General features: G+C 35.8%; 1 protein-coding gene across 1 annotated transcript; it reads right to left on the bottom strand.

The window, feature by feature from the left end:
- Window positions 1–5,731: 5,731 nt before the first annotated feature.
- On the bottom strand, window positions 5,732–13,175 carry LOC138875886 (uncharacterized). Its single transcript, XM_070154761.1, has 3 exons — window positions 12,823–13,175; window positions 12,470–12,708; window positions 5,732–5,937 (listed from the first exon to the last, which is right to left on the bottom strand). The coding sequence occupies exons 1-3, from the start codon at window positions 13,173–13,175 to the stop codon at window positions 5,732–5,734; spliced, it is 798 nt and encodes a 265-aa protein (XP_070010862.1).
- Between the last annotated feature and the right edge of the window lie 340 nt (window positions 13,176–13,515).

Here is a 13,515-nt window from a genome sequence, read left to right as displayed (position 1 = left end):
TTCGCGATGAAGGAAAATCTGGGCAGACAGTTTATATTTAAAAATCGAGGTTTTAAGTCCAATATCATTAAATCCATTGGAGAGCTTGGGAGAAGGTGAAATTTGGGAATTTTCAGTGGAGCAATTGTGGTAAGTATTCTTCACTCATATTTGGTTTAATTCCATGATTTAGTCTTGAATTTCATCATTTAATTTGAGAAATTAGAGTGGAAATTGGGAAAAAATGGAAGAAAAGTTTGAGAATTCTTTTGGGGATTTGAATGGGCAATTGAGGTCGGATTTTGATGAATTTGATATGGGTAGACTCGTGAGAGGATGATGATTCTATTGATATGACTTTTATCGGATTCCGAGACGTGGGCCCGGGGCCCGGGTTTGAGCAATTTCGGGATTTTTGATGTAAATTGGATATTTTCGAGTGGGCTTTATTCCCTTAGCATAGTTTAATAGTTATGTACTGATTTTGGTTAGATTTGGAGTATTCGGAGGTCGATTCGAGAGGGCAAAGGCATCGCGGGCTAGAGTTTGGATCGGATCGAGGTGAGTAATGATTGTAAATGTTGTCCTGAGGGTATGAAACCCCGGATTTCACATCGTTGTGCTATATTGAGGTGACGCACACGCTAGATGACGATCGTTGGGTTGTGCACCGTTGGGGATTGTGACTTAATCCATCCCGAATGACTGTTTTACCACGTATTTGATTGAAAACTAATTGCTATCATCATGTTTTGGGCTGAATGCCATATTTGGGCCTCGTGCCTACTATTTGGACCCTTAGGGGATTTTTACTGCTATTTCCTCACTGTTTTAACGTTATACTTGTACTCAGTCATGCTTTATTCTACTGTTTCCATAACTCAGCCATATTTACTCTGTTTTAACACATTAAATGATATTTTGGGCTGAGCATCATGTTTTACTATTGCCCGAGTGGCTTATGAGATTCTAACCGAGTGAGACCGATGGCCTATGTTGTGAGGATACTTTGGGTCGGGCTGCACGCCGCAGCAGTGATACACAGATTATGATTATGAGGTCGAGAGCCTGAGATTGTATGCCACGAGGTGGCTTGTTGATATGAGGCCGAGAGCCTATTGATATGCCACAAAATGGCTTGATATTGCGCTTGGGCCGTAAGGGTCCCCTCCCTGAGTCTGTACAACCCCAGTGAACGCGGGTACCCAATGTGTTATGTGATATAGCCCGAGGGGCTGATGTTGTTCCATGTTATTGCCCGAGAGGCGGTTCTTGATTTATGTTATGCCCGAGGGGCTGATTACGAGTGATTGTGAGGTAGCCCAAGGGGTTGGTTCTGTTGATATTATGCCCGAGGGGCGGTTTATGGTACATGTTTTGCCGAATGGCTGTTTATGTTTCTATTATGTTTACTCACTATTTTGTCACTCATTTGAAACTATTGAAAAATTATTTTTGAAAGGTTTTCACCGAAATTGAGCATGATTTATAAAGTAAATGATTTCTGTACTATGTTGGAAATATCTTGTATTTGTTGTAGTGTATTGACGTGATTTACGTGCTTTCTTACTACTCAGCTTTCATTTACCTTTATTACTCATTGAGTCGGAGTACTCACATTACTCCCTGCACCTTGTGTGTAGATTCAGGTATTTCTGAACTTGATAGCGCGTATTGGTTGCTTAGAGGCAGAGTCGTCGGAATTTAGCAAGGTAGTTGTCGACGTTCACAACACTGCTTGTATCCCTCTTGATTTCATTAGACTGTATTTAGTACATCTTAAGTCTTTTTGTTGTATTCAGACCTTAGTAGATACTCGTGACTTGTGACACCCCGACATCGGCTGGTATATTATTTCTGCACTGTTCATTTAGACTTACATTATGCAATATCTGATTAATTAAAAGGCTTAAAAATGACTTTTATTGATAAATGGTTAATTTGGGAGTTGTGTCGGCTGGCCTAGTTTCACGATAGGCGCCATCACGACCTGGTAGGTTTTAGGGTCGTGACAAATTAAAACAAGACCTAAACCCTAATCCTCAATAAAACACAATGTTCAAAGAATTAAAACACTAATTGAAACAATAAACTTCAATATTGAAATAATTGAAACAAAAACTTGAAATAATAAAGATTCAAGGTTATAATTCAAACCTAGGTTTGTTTTAGGTGGAGAAAGAGAGAAAGGGGGGCAGTAAGATAGTGGTGGTGGCAGTCCGGCAGTTGTCGGCGACAACAATGGTGGCACGGGGTGGGGGAATGGGATTTGTGTGAGGGAAATAGAGAAGGAGAGGGGAAGGTGTTGAGAGAGAGTTGGGGAATATTTGGGGAAGAAAATAAGAGTAAGGGGGAACCCGTTTTTGACTCTGTTATTAGAAAAAGCGACTAACGTTGGTCGCTATTTTTGGTCGGTAATTAAGTTTTGACCGTTTGACCAAAATAGTGACCAACATTGGTCGCTATTTCTAAAAAAGATTTAAATATTTTTTTTTTTTTGGTTTTTAAATATTATAAGCTATAAAAAAATTATTATTAGCTATAAATATTTATTTTATTTAACTACAATTATTATAAATAATTATAAACTATAAGCATAATCTTTTAAAAAAATTATATTAACTAGGTAATTACTTTTAATAGATTATAATAGCATCTATGTAAAGGAATTTTTTAAGTTATATTTAAATATATGAGTAATTTCATACACACGCATAAACTATATTGTAATTGATGATCAATCTTATACATTACTACGTACGAAAATTAATGAATTGATAAACCAATATAATAGTATTCTATTAATTGATATAATAGTATTCATTATTTGTATTATAACAGAGTTAATGAATTACATTCATTCATCACTAGGTTATAAGTCGATGAATCAATTATAACAGATTAATTGATATAAGTCGAGACGTTTTGTTTTTAATATTCAATGATGCATCTGAGTAGGTTATAAGTCGATGAATCAATTTACACACAGATTTATATGACCTCGGGTTCTTTTAGGGATTGATAAACTTGTCAAGATCCTAATTAGTATATATAATTTTTCATCAAATATATCTTTGTGTAAATTGATTCATCGACTTATAACCTACTCAGATGCATCGTTGAATATTAAAAACAATACGTCTCGACTATATATATACTTCGTTGTAACTACATATATAGCATGTTAGAGTATATTTTAGTGTATTCATCCCTTGTATTACAAAAGTGTTAATGAATTACATTTATATTATTTAGATAGTAAATATAAAATTGATTTTTAATTTTGACCAATGTTGACCTGAAAAGAGACCAACTTTGGTCGCTAATTATCCGAAATTAAAAATTAGCGACCAAAGTTGGTCGCTAATTTTAAATAAGATTTATTTATATTTTATAAAATATTTTAAATAATAATATAAGGCTGTACTGTGGGCCGGTCTGGGCCCGGGACCGGCCGAGGACCGCGGTCCAAACGGGCCTAACGGGCCTAATGGGCCGATTCAAGTGGGCCTGGGCTTAAGTGGTGCAAAAGCCCGTGACGGGCCGGTTCAACACAAATAGCCCGTGAGCCCAGGACCGGCAGGCGGGCCTGGGACGGTTCAACCGGGCCCAACGGGCCCCAACGACTATTTTTAATTTTTTTTTAAAATGCCCAACGGCTAGATTTTAAAATCTGACCGTTGGCCTTCAAAATTGGTCCGTTATGCACTTTAAAAAATAGCCATTTGGCGCCCAAAAATCAGTACTCTTCAGAGATTGGATCCGTTCCGAAAGAAGAAATTTTGGACTTGCAGAATCACAACCGGAGATAGATGAAGCTTATGAAGAAATGCTAGCGGAACTTGCGCAAGATGTTGCTTCGCCCGGAAGCGATGATGAACAAGCTTCTTTTCCACCACCACCAACGGAAATTCCTCCGGACCTTGAAGGATTTATGAGATTTGTTAGAGATAATACATAGACAAATATGTAACTTGTATTTTGACACATCTTCCTTAGTTTTTTTTCCTTTTAATGGTAGTATTAGTACTTTGTTGTGCTCATTCCATTGGGGGGAGGAAGACTAAGAAAGATATTGTCATTCTTTGTTAATGTCGTAATAGTAAAATATATAAGACAATCCCTTGAATATTTCTTTGCAATTTATTTTGTGTTTAAATTTGATATAGTATATATATTATATATCTAATACATATAAACTATATATATATATATATATATATATATATATAATGCATATAAACTATATATACTATATATATTTATATAGCTATATATAAGCAATTTATACTAGTATATACGTATATAGTTTACAAGAAAGTGCCTTAGATAAAAAACATAAAAAAAATAGCCTATATATGTGTGTGTGTGTGTATATATATATATACACATATATATAAGGCACTATATATATCTCTAATACATATAAACTATATATATATACATACATATATATAAGGCAATATATATTACATAAGGCAATATATAATTATATATACACATAATACACCCTTATATATACATACTATACATACTATATATACTATATATACTATATATATTTATATAGCTATATATAAGCAATTTATACTAGTATATACATATATAGTTTACAAGATTACAAGAAAGTGCACAAGAAAGTGCTTTAGATAAAAAAAAAATTAAAAATAGCCCGAAACGAAAAAAGCCTGTTATGCCCTTTTAGGCCCGCGGGCCCGGCCCGTTTAGCCCGGGACCATGTGGGCTTAGGACCACCGTGGGCCGGTTCCACACATTGGGACCGTTTGGCCCGGGACCGCCTTAGCCCGGCCCGCCTCAAGCCCAGGCCCGTTTGACCCCGGCCCGGACCACAATACAGCCTTATAATAATATAATTATTAAACGTTATAACTGGGTCTCAAATTAGCGACAAAAGTTAGTCGCTACTTGCTTCCCCTTTCATAACCGACCAATTTTGGTCGTCAATTTTAAATAATATTTATTTATATTTTATAAAATATTTTAAATAATAATATAATTATTAAAACGTTATAATTGGATCCCACATTAGCGATCAAAGTTGGTCGCTAATTTCAATATTTTTTTGACCAAGCAAGTCTGATCAGCCCGGTCAACATGTTGACCACTTTACCGACCAAAAAGCGACCAACCTTGGTCGGTAAATTATTTAAAATAATTATTTAATAATTTTCTCTACATTAGCGATCAACTTTGGTCGCTTTTTTTGACCGACCAACTTTGATCGCAAATTTTTGATCGGTAATTCCCAGATTTCTAGTAGTGATTATCAATTAGATATCTCAGTTCTTTAAGAAGCACGACACAATGCCCGTGAGTGTACACATATATCAAACACTACCGCAGCACAAATGATCTTTTTTTTTTTTTTTTTTTTTTTTTTTTGTGATCTCTACCCTCTCTCTCAACAGTAATTACAGTAGTCTGTTAAAATTATATTACTATTTAGTTCACGATGGAAATAATCCGAAAGCAATATACTTGTTAATAATTTTGTAATCACTTTTGAGATCTATTTTTATTCGATAAGAGATTTGATTTGATCTTTTAACTATAACTGGGTAGTAGACCAAGAACATTGTCTTTGAGAAAATAAAAACCAAGCTCCCATATTTTTATTCGATAGGGACATGTTTTTCGGTCAAACGGATTGAAGCAAAATGGGGCAACCAACCGAAAAGAAGATGAAGAATTGAGGAGGCTATGGTTACATTTCACCATATTAATGAAAACATCAATACTCTTCATCGTTTCTGTGATCTGTGGCAACTAAACACAGATCACTTTGTTTTGCTGCAGTTATTCCATTAGTTTCAGTCATATCCAAATCTTTTGGATCAGTTCCACAGGCGAGTTCCAATTTAAAGTGGAGGAGTAGGTGAGCCAGAGGAAGTCCAACATTAGTTAAACCAAATAGTATTCCTGGGCAAATCCTTCTTCCTGCACCAAATGGAATAAACTCAAAGTGATTTCCCATAAAGTCAATAGAAGAGTTTTCAAATCTCTCTAGTATAAAACTTTCGGGATTATGTCAACTTTCGGGATCTCTCCCAAGTGCCCACGCATTAACTATCATTCTAGTCTTAAGAGGTAAGTATATCCATCAGTATCTGTTTCCTCTCTACATTCCCTAGGTACTAGAAGAGGACCTGGAGGATGTAGCCTTAATGTTTCCTTAATCACTCAGTTTTGGTATGTCAACTTTTCAAGATCTTCTTCACCATAGCTTTTTTTCCCCTTAAAGACTTGTCTCACTTCATTCTGGGCCTTGGCCATAGTATTTGGGTTCTTCATCGATCATTTCTGATAATAATGCCCAGATAATAGTTGTAGACGAAGTTTCACTTCCAGCAATAAAGATGTCCTACATCGACAAACCAATAATTAAAGTCAATAAAAATCTTACATAAGGTAAATTACAATATAACTCAATAAAATCTGGCACCAAAATGTTCAAGGACAAATCTTAAAATTAAGGGGAGTAGAGCTATTAAATTCCAACTTTGAGAATGCACTTAATTATATATTTGATTTAGCAACATAAATTTGATTATTGATCATCTTTGCATTTTTTTATGTTGAGCCTGCAAGAATAACCGATTGGCCAGTACAAGTACTATTCAATTTCTATTAGAAAAAAAAAGCAATTAGTCCAACACCTACTGTATACATCATGAGAATACGGGAGTAAACTTACAAAAATCACTGCTTTTATGTTGTCATTTGTAATTGGAAATTGAAGTTCGGCGTTCTCTTTAATTCTTAAGAAAATAGAGAGCAGTCTTCTATAATAGGTCAAAATACACTAATAATATAAAAAATCCTTATTCGTGCATATAACTTAAATTTTTATTTTAAAGATTATAAGTCTCATTTTTTATGAAGGATAATTACCTGTCGATGTCTTTTGGTAACCTAGTAGTAGTGTAAAAGCTAATAAAGCTATCTCCAATTATGATACTGAAGACTTTTTATGGAGGGTTTTAGCAACTTTTTATACCTGCGTTTAAGTTCTATACACACAAATGCAATATTATTCTCTTTCTATTATTTCTTTCGGTTAATCTTTTCACACAGACTTTGATGTGGGCAACTGAGAATGTGGGCTGTAGCGACTATTTTTTTACTTCTCATTCAATGAATTTTCTACCGTTTAGTCATTGAAAAATAATTGGATTATAGATAGTTTTTGGTACTACTTTTTTCTTAATAGGTTTTAATACTCATATTAGACATTAGTAGATCTTAGGGAAGAAAATATATAGGAGTTGGCATTGTTGCTGAGAATGTGGAAGACGATCACATATGACTTCGTAGAGAAGATGGATGCTCAAAATTGGCCGAAGAGTAGGGAAGATGAAAGCACGGCAAACACAAAGGGAATGAGTGATTAGTGGTTTATATAGTGGTAATTTTTAAGGTTGAGAACAATGACAAGGCAAAAAAGCCTGGACCGAAGTAGAAGCTTAAGTTGTGGATTTAACTAGACTCATTATTTTTTTACTTGAATATAATTATTATGTATGCATTGGTAAAAAATCATTTAAATTATATACTAGTAATATATATGCTTACACAGTTACACTAACTTTGAATCCTGAATTTGAGTCTCAATAAAATCATGTGGCCTGAGAGTCAGATGTCATTCAAATTATAATATACGCCCAGTGCATGTATTCAAAAATATATAACGGAAAATTTAAATTTTGAGTCTTAATAAAATCATGTAGCATGATAGTGAGAGTCTAATAACTAAAACTCAAATTAAGGCTACTATTTGTAATACACGCCTCAGTGTGTACTCAAAAATATGTCTTGTATAAGAGTGGGGTGGATGAAAAGTAGGCTCGTATGTAATGCTGCTCGGTGGGCCGGGCCTGAACCGGACCGGGCCGGACCGGACCGGGCCCGCGGTCCTAACGGGCCTGGTGGGCCGGTCCTGGGTGGGCCGGTCTTGGTGGGCCTCCTGAGCCCGTCACGGGCTGGTCTCCATGGTTGAGCCCACGAGCCCGGGACCGTTTAGCCCGGGACCGACAGGCGGGCCTGGCGGGCCCAACGGCTATTTTTCAAAAAAAAAAAAAAATTCAAACGGCCATATTTAAAATCTAGCCGTTTGGGCTGAAAATATGACTGTTTTTTAAGTTAAAAAAATGGCCATTTGGCCCCCAAACTTTATTTTAACCCCAAACTTTATATAATTACACTTTTCCCCATTTCTCAACTATAAATACCCCCTCATTCTTTCATTTTTATTCACCAATTCATCAATATCTCTCAATATCTCTCAATCTCTCTCAATCTCTCTACTACAATTACTTAATTTATTGTTGAAATTTCGTGAAAAATTGTGAAGTTGTTGAATTGAAGTTTTCAAGTGTTCAACGATTTTCAATTTTCAAGAAGTTGTTCGGCAATCCGGTAAACTCGTTTCAACTCTTACGTTTTTAGAATATATTTTTGTGTGGTTTAGTTTGCATAATTATAATTAATATGGCATTTACTTTGAAAAAAATATTTGGTAAAGGAAAAGATAAAACCGGTGAAAGTAGTGGCCAACCAACTACCCTTCCCCCGGCTCCCCGACCTAGAAAAGATAAGCAAGTTGAAAGTAGTCGCCAACCTAGACGTCCTCCTCCTTCCGTAATTCTTGATAGTGATCACCCTTGTTTTCAATTTACCGATAGTGAATTTTATCATAATGTTGCACCAGGTGATAGATTAGATGATGAAATTATGAATGCTCTTTATCCTAATGAAACCATCTTAGAAAATAATGAGGAAAATGAGGATGATGATGAAACTCAAGCACCGGATTTAGATGATACACCTACTAGTCCTCTTAATAACCCAAGTGATGCACCGGTCGACCCACCTGTAGAAACTCCTACTTTTAATAGAGAACCTGCTAAACGCTTAGAAACATCATTAGTTTGGAATTTTTTTACTCAAGTAAGAGAAAAAAATAAGGCTAAGTGTAAAACTTGTGGGAAATTAATGTCGCATAAATATGTAGGAGACCGTAGCGGCACAGGTAGTTTGACTAGGCACATAATAATTAATTCGCGTCACACAGGTAAGTTTATAGCTAACACTGTTGCAGATATTTGTAGATATTTTTGCTTTAGCGATAAAATAATGGCAATTTCAATGGATAATGCTTCTAGTAACACCAGTGCTATAGGCATGCTTACAACAACACTAAATCCTGCATTTACTAATATTTTCCATGTTAGATGTATTTGTCATATTTATCATTTAATTGTCGGTGATGGTATGCGAATATTAAACATAGAAATTGAAAAGGTTAGAATGGCTCTTAATTGGCTTTTTTATTCAAACCGTAGAAGTAGACTTAGAGAGTATTTTAAAAAATGTGATGAATATGGCCTTAGAGAAAGAAAGGTTCCTAAACCTTGCCCGACTAGATGGAATTGTATGTACGAAAGTTTAGTAGTAGCATATGAATATAGAAACCCAATTAATGCAACGTTTAATTCTCGGGTAGGTGGTGAAGATGATGATGAAATGCTTACCACTCAAGATTGGACTAATGTTAAAATTCTTTTAGATTTTTTAGAACATTTTCAAATTCCAACAAATGCATTTTTGGGGGAAGGATGACTAAGAAAGATATGTCATTTTTTGGTAATAAAATTTATTGCTTCTACCCATGAGCTTCTTTTCGCAATATTTCTTTGTCTATACTTAGAATTATTTATAAGCTACAATATATACATAATATACAATATATATACTACAAGAAAATATATTTATAAGCTACAATATATACATAAGATACAATATATATACTACAAGAAAATATATAAGAGAATATATATACATAAGATACAATATAATATACTACAAGAAAATATATTATGCTACAATATATACATAATATACAATATATATACTACAAGAAAATATATTTATAAGCTACAATATATACATAAGATACAATATATATACTACAAGAAAATATATAAGAGAATATATATACATAAGATACAATATAATATACTACAAGAAAATATATTATGCTACAATATATACATAATATACAATATATATACTACAAGAAAATATATTATTATGCGAATATATATACATAAGATACAATACATATACTAAAAGAAAATATATAAGAGAATATATATACATAAGATACAATATAATATACTACAAGAAAATATATTATGCTACAATATATACATAATATACAATATATATACTACAAGAAAATATATTATTATGCGAATATATATACATAAGATACAATACATATACTAAAAGAAAATATATAAGAGAATATATATACATAAGATACAATATAATATACTTCAAGAAGTGATATTTATGCATGACAATTTAGTGTTTTACTATTGTTTTGTTATTTTCTTTTTCGTCAAGCACTTTAATAATTAGATATACATATATACTACATATATATTTTTAATATAGCCATGATACTACAAGAAATTGTCTTAAAAAAAAAAAAAAAAAAACCCGCTAAGCCCGCGAAGCCCACGAGACCGGCCCGTTAAGCACAGGACCATGTGGGCTTAGGCCCGTCACGGGCCGGTTCCACCCATTAGGCCCACGAAGACCGGGACCGCCAGAGCCCGGGACCACGAAGCCCGGGACCGCGAGGCCCGGCCCGTTAGGCCCACTAAGGCCCGGGCCCGGGACAAAATACAGCACTACTCGTATGCATCCGGTATTTTATGTGACAAAAATATGCCACCAAAACTTAAAGGTAAATTCTACAAAATGGTAGTTAGACTGACGAAGGTGTATGAGGCAGAGTGTTGGCTAGTCAAGAAGATGAAATCAGCGTCGTACCATGAATAAAATTAGGAAAACAAGATATTCAGGACAAGGTGAGAGTGTCACCCGTAGAGAATAAGATGTGGAAAGCGAGACTAAGATAGTTCGGACATGTGAAAAGGAGATGCAGATATGCCACATTAAGGAAGTGGGAGAGGTTGACCTTGGTGGGTCTAAGTAGGTAGAGGTATAGACCAAAAAAGTACTAAGGAGAGATGATTAGGCAGGACGTGACTTTATTTCGGCTTACCGAGGACATGACTCTTGATAGGAGAGTGTGGATGTCATGAATTAGGGTAGAAGGTTATTATGCAGTCAAGTGCTTCTTTTTTTTCATACCATTAGTATTAGTGTTAGTCTTGTATTTTCTTATTTTTAGATTTCTATTACTACCAGTTGTTTGTTTCGCTTCGGCCTTCTTGTTATCTTATTGTTGTTATTGCTTATTGCTACTTCTTCTCTTTTCATCTTACCTTAAATTAAGGGTCTATCGAAAACAGTTTATCCACATTCTCAAAGTAGAAGTAAGATTTGTGTAGGAACTACTCTACTCAGACCCCACTTTTAGAATAATATTGAGTTTGTTATTGTTGAAATAAAAATATGTGGCTTGATAGTACTAAAAGTCGATTCGCTAGTCAAACTTGGAGGGCCCCGATTCTTGAGTGAAGGGGACACTTTCTCCTTATCTTTCTTTATTTCCTGCTCGGAAGTCCAAAGAAAAATTATTGCTAGTTGAGTACAAATGATTTTTTCATTTTTAGGAAGAAAAAAATTATATTTTTAGTTGATTTGATTATTTTAAGGACGTAGATGTCATTTGTTAGATAAAAGTCCATTCATACAGAGACAAAACATCAAGTCGAGCTTGGATATCCCTAGTCTTTAACTAAAATTCAAACTAACGCTACTATTTACAGTACACGCTTTAACAACAACAACAATAACTCAGTGAAATCCCACTAGTGAAGTCTGGGGAGGGTAGTGTGTAAGCAGACCTTACCCCTACCCCGAAGGAGTAGAGAGGTTGTTTCCGAAAGACCCTCGGCTCAAGAAGACAAAAAGACAAAAGAAGATAATATTAGTAACACCACAGAATATATATATATAAAATAAGAACAACATGAAATCAAGAGGAATGATACAAAGCAAAAGCAAAATAGTATCCCTACCAAACTAGTCTCCCAAAGTTATGGCATAAGGCAAGACTCAACTACCTCCTAGCCTACAACCCTAATACTCGACCTCCACATGTTCCTATCAAGTGTCATGTCCTCGGAAATCTGAAGTATCGCCATATCCTGCCTAATCACGTCCCCCCAATACATCTTAGGTCGCCCTCTACCTCTTCTCGAGCCCTCCACAACCAGCCATTCGCACCTCCTTACCGGAGCATCTAGACTTCTCTTCTAAACGTGCCCGAACCACCTGAGCCTTGCTTCCCGTATCTTGTCATCAATGGGAGCCACGCACACCTTCTCCCAAATATCATCATTCCTAATCTTATCCATCCTACTATGCCCGCACATTCACCTCAACATCCTCATTTCTGCTACCTTCATCTTCTGGATATGTGATTTCTTAACCGGCTAACACTCAGCCCCATACATCATGGCCGGCCTAACCACCGCTTTATAGAACTTACCTTTGAGTATCAATGGCACTCTTTTGTCACATAATACTCCAGATGCTAACCTCCACTTCATCCATCCTACCCCGATACGGTGTGTAACATCCTCGTCGATCTCCCCTCCCCCCTGGATAACCGACCCAAGGTACTTGAAGCTGTCTCTACTCGGGATGACTTGTGATTCAAGCATCACATCCACGCCCACTTCCCTCTGCTCAGCGCTGAACTTATACTCCAGGTATTCCGTCTTGTTCCTGCTAAGCTTGAAACCCTTAGATTCAAGAGCTTGTCTCCAAACCTCCAGCCTCTCGTTAACACCGGTTCGCGACTCATCAATCAGAACTATGTCATCGGCAAATAGCATGCACCATGGCACATCCCCTTGAATGTGATGTGTTAACGCATCCATCACCAGGGCGAATAGGAACGGACTAAGCGCAGAACCTTCGTGTAACCCCATAACAACCGGAAAATCCTCAGAGTCGCCTCCTACTGTCCTAACCTGAGTCTTTGCCCCATCATACATGTCCTTAATCGCCATAATGTAAGGAACCGACACACCTTTTGCCTTCATGCTTCTCCAGAGAACTTTTTTAGGAACCTTGTCATACGCTTTTTCTAGGTCAATAAACACCATGTGTAGATCTTTCTTCCTATTTCTGTACTGTTCAACCAACCTCCTAACAAGGTGTATAGCTTTTGTAGTAGAGCGAACCGTCATGAAACCAAATTAGTTGTCGGAGAAGGACACTGTCATCCTCAGCCTTGCTTCAACCACCCTCTCCCATACTTGCTTCAACCAACCTCCTTACAGTACACGCTTCAGTGTACTCAAAAACATATTGAAAGTTAGACAACAACTTTTGAGTCTTATGTGTGGCCTAAAATTTTGATTAAATCCAAATTAAAGCTAATATATAAACAGTAGTATCACTGTACTCAAAAACATATTGAAAATAAAAACATCAACTTTTAAATCTTAATAAAATCTTCGGGGTTGGCCCAGCTCTTCCAAGAGTATGTGACACCATTTTAGCATTCGTGAGAAAGTGTGGCTATTA

Source organism: Nicotiana sylvestris, chromosome 8 (assembly GCF_000393655.2).
Source record: "Nicotiana sylvestris chromosome 8, ASM39365v2, whole genome shotgun sequence".
Classification (NCBI taxonomy): Eukaryota; Viridiplantae; Streptophyta; class Magnoliopsida; order Solanales; family Solanaceae; genus Nicotiana; species Nicotiana sylvestris.
The sequence above is the reverse complement of the archived record's forward strand: the minus strand, read 5'-3'. Positions and strand labels throughout refer to the sequence as shown.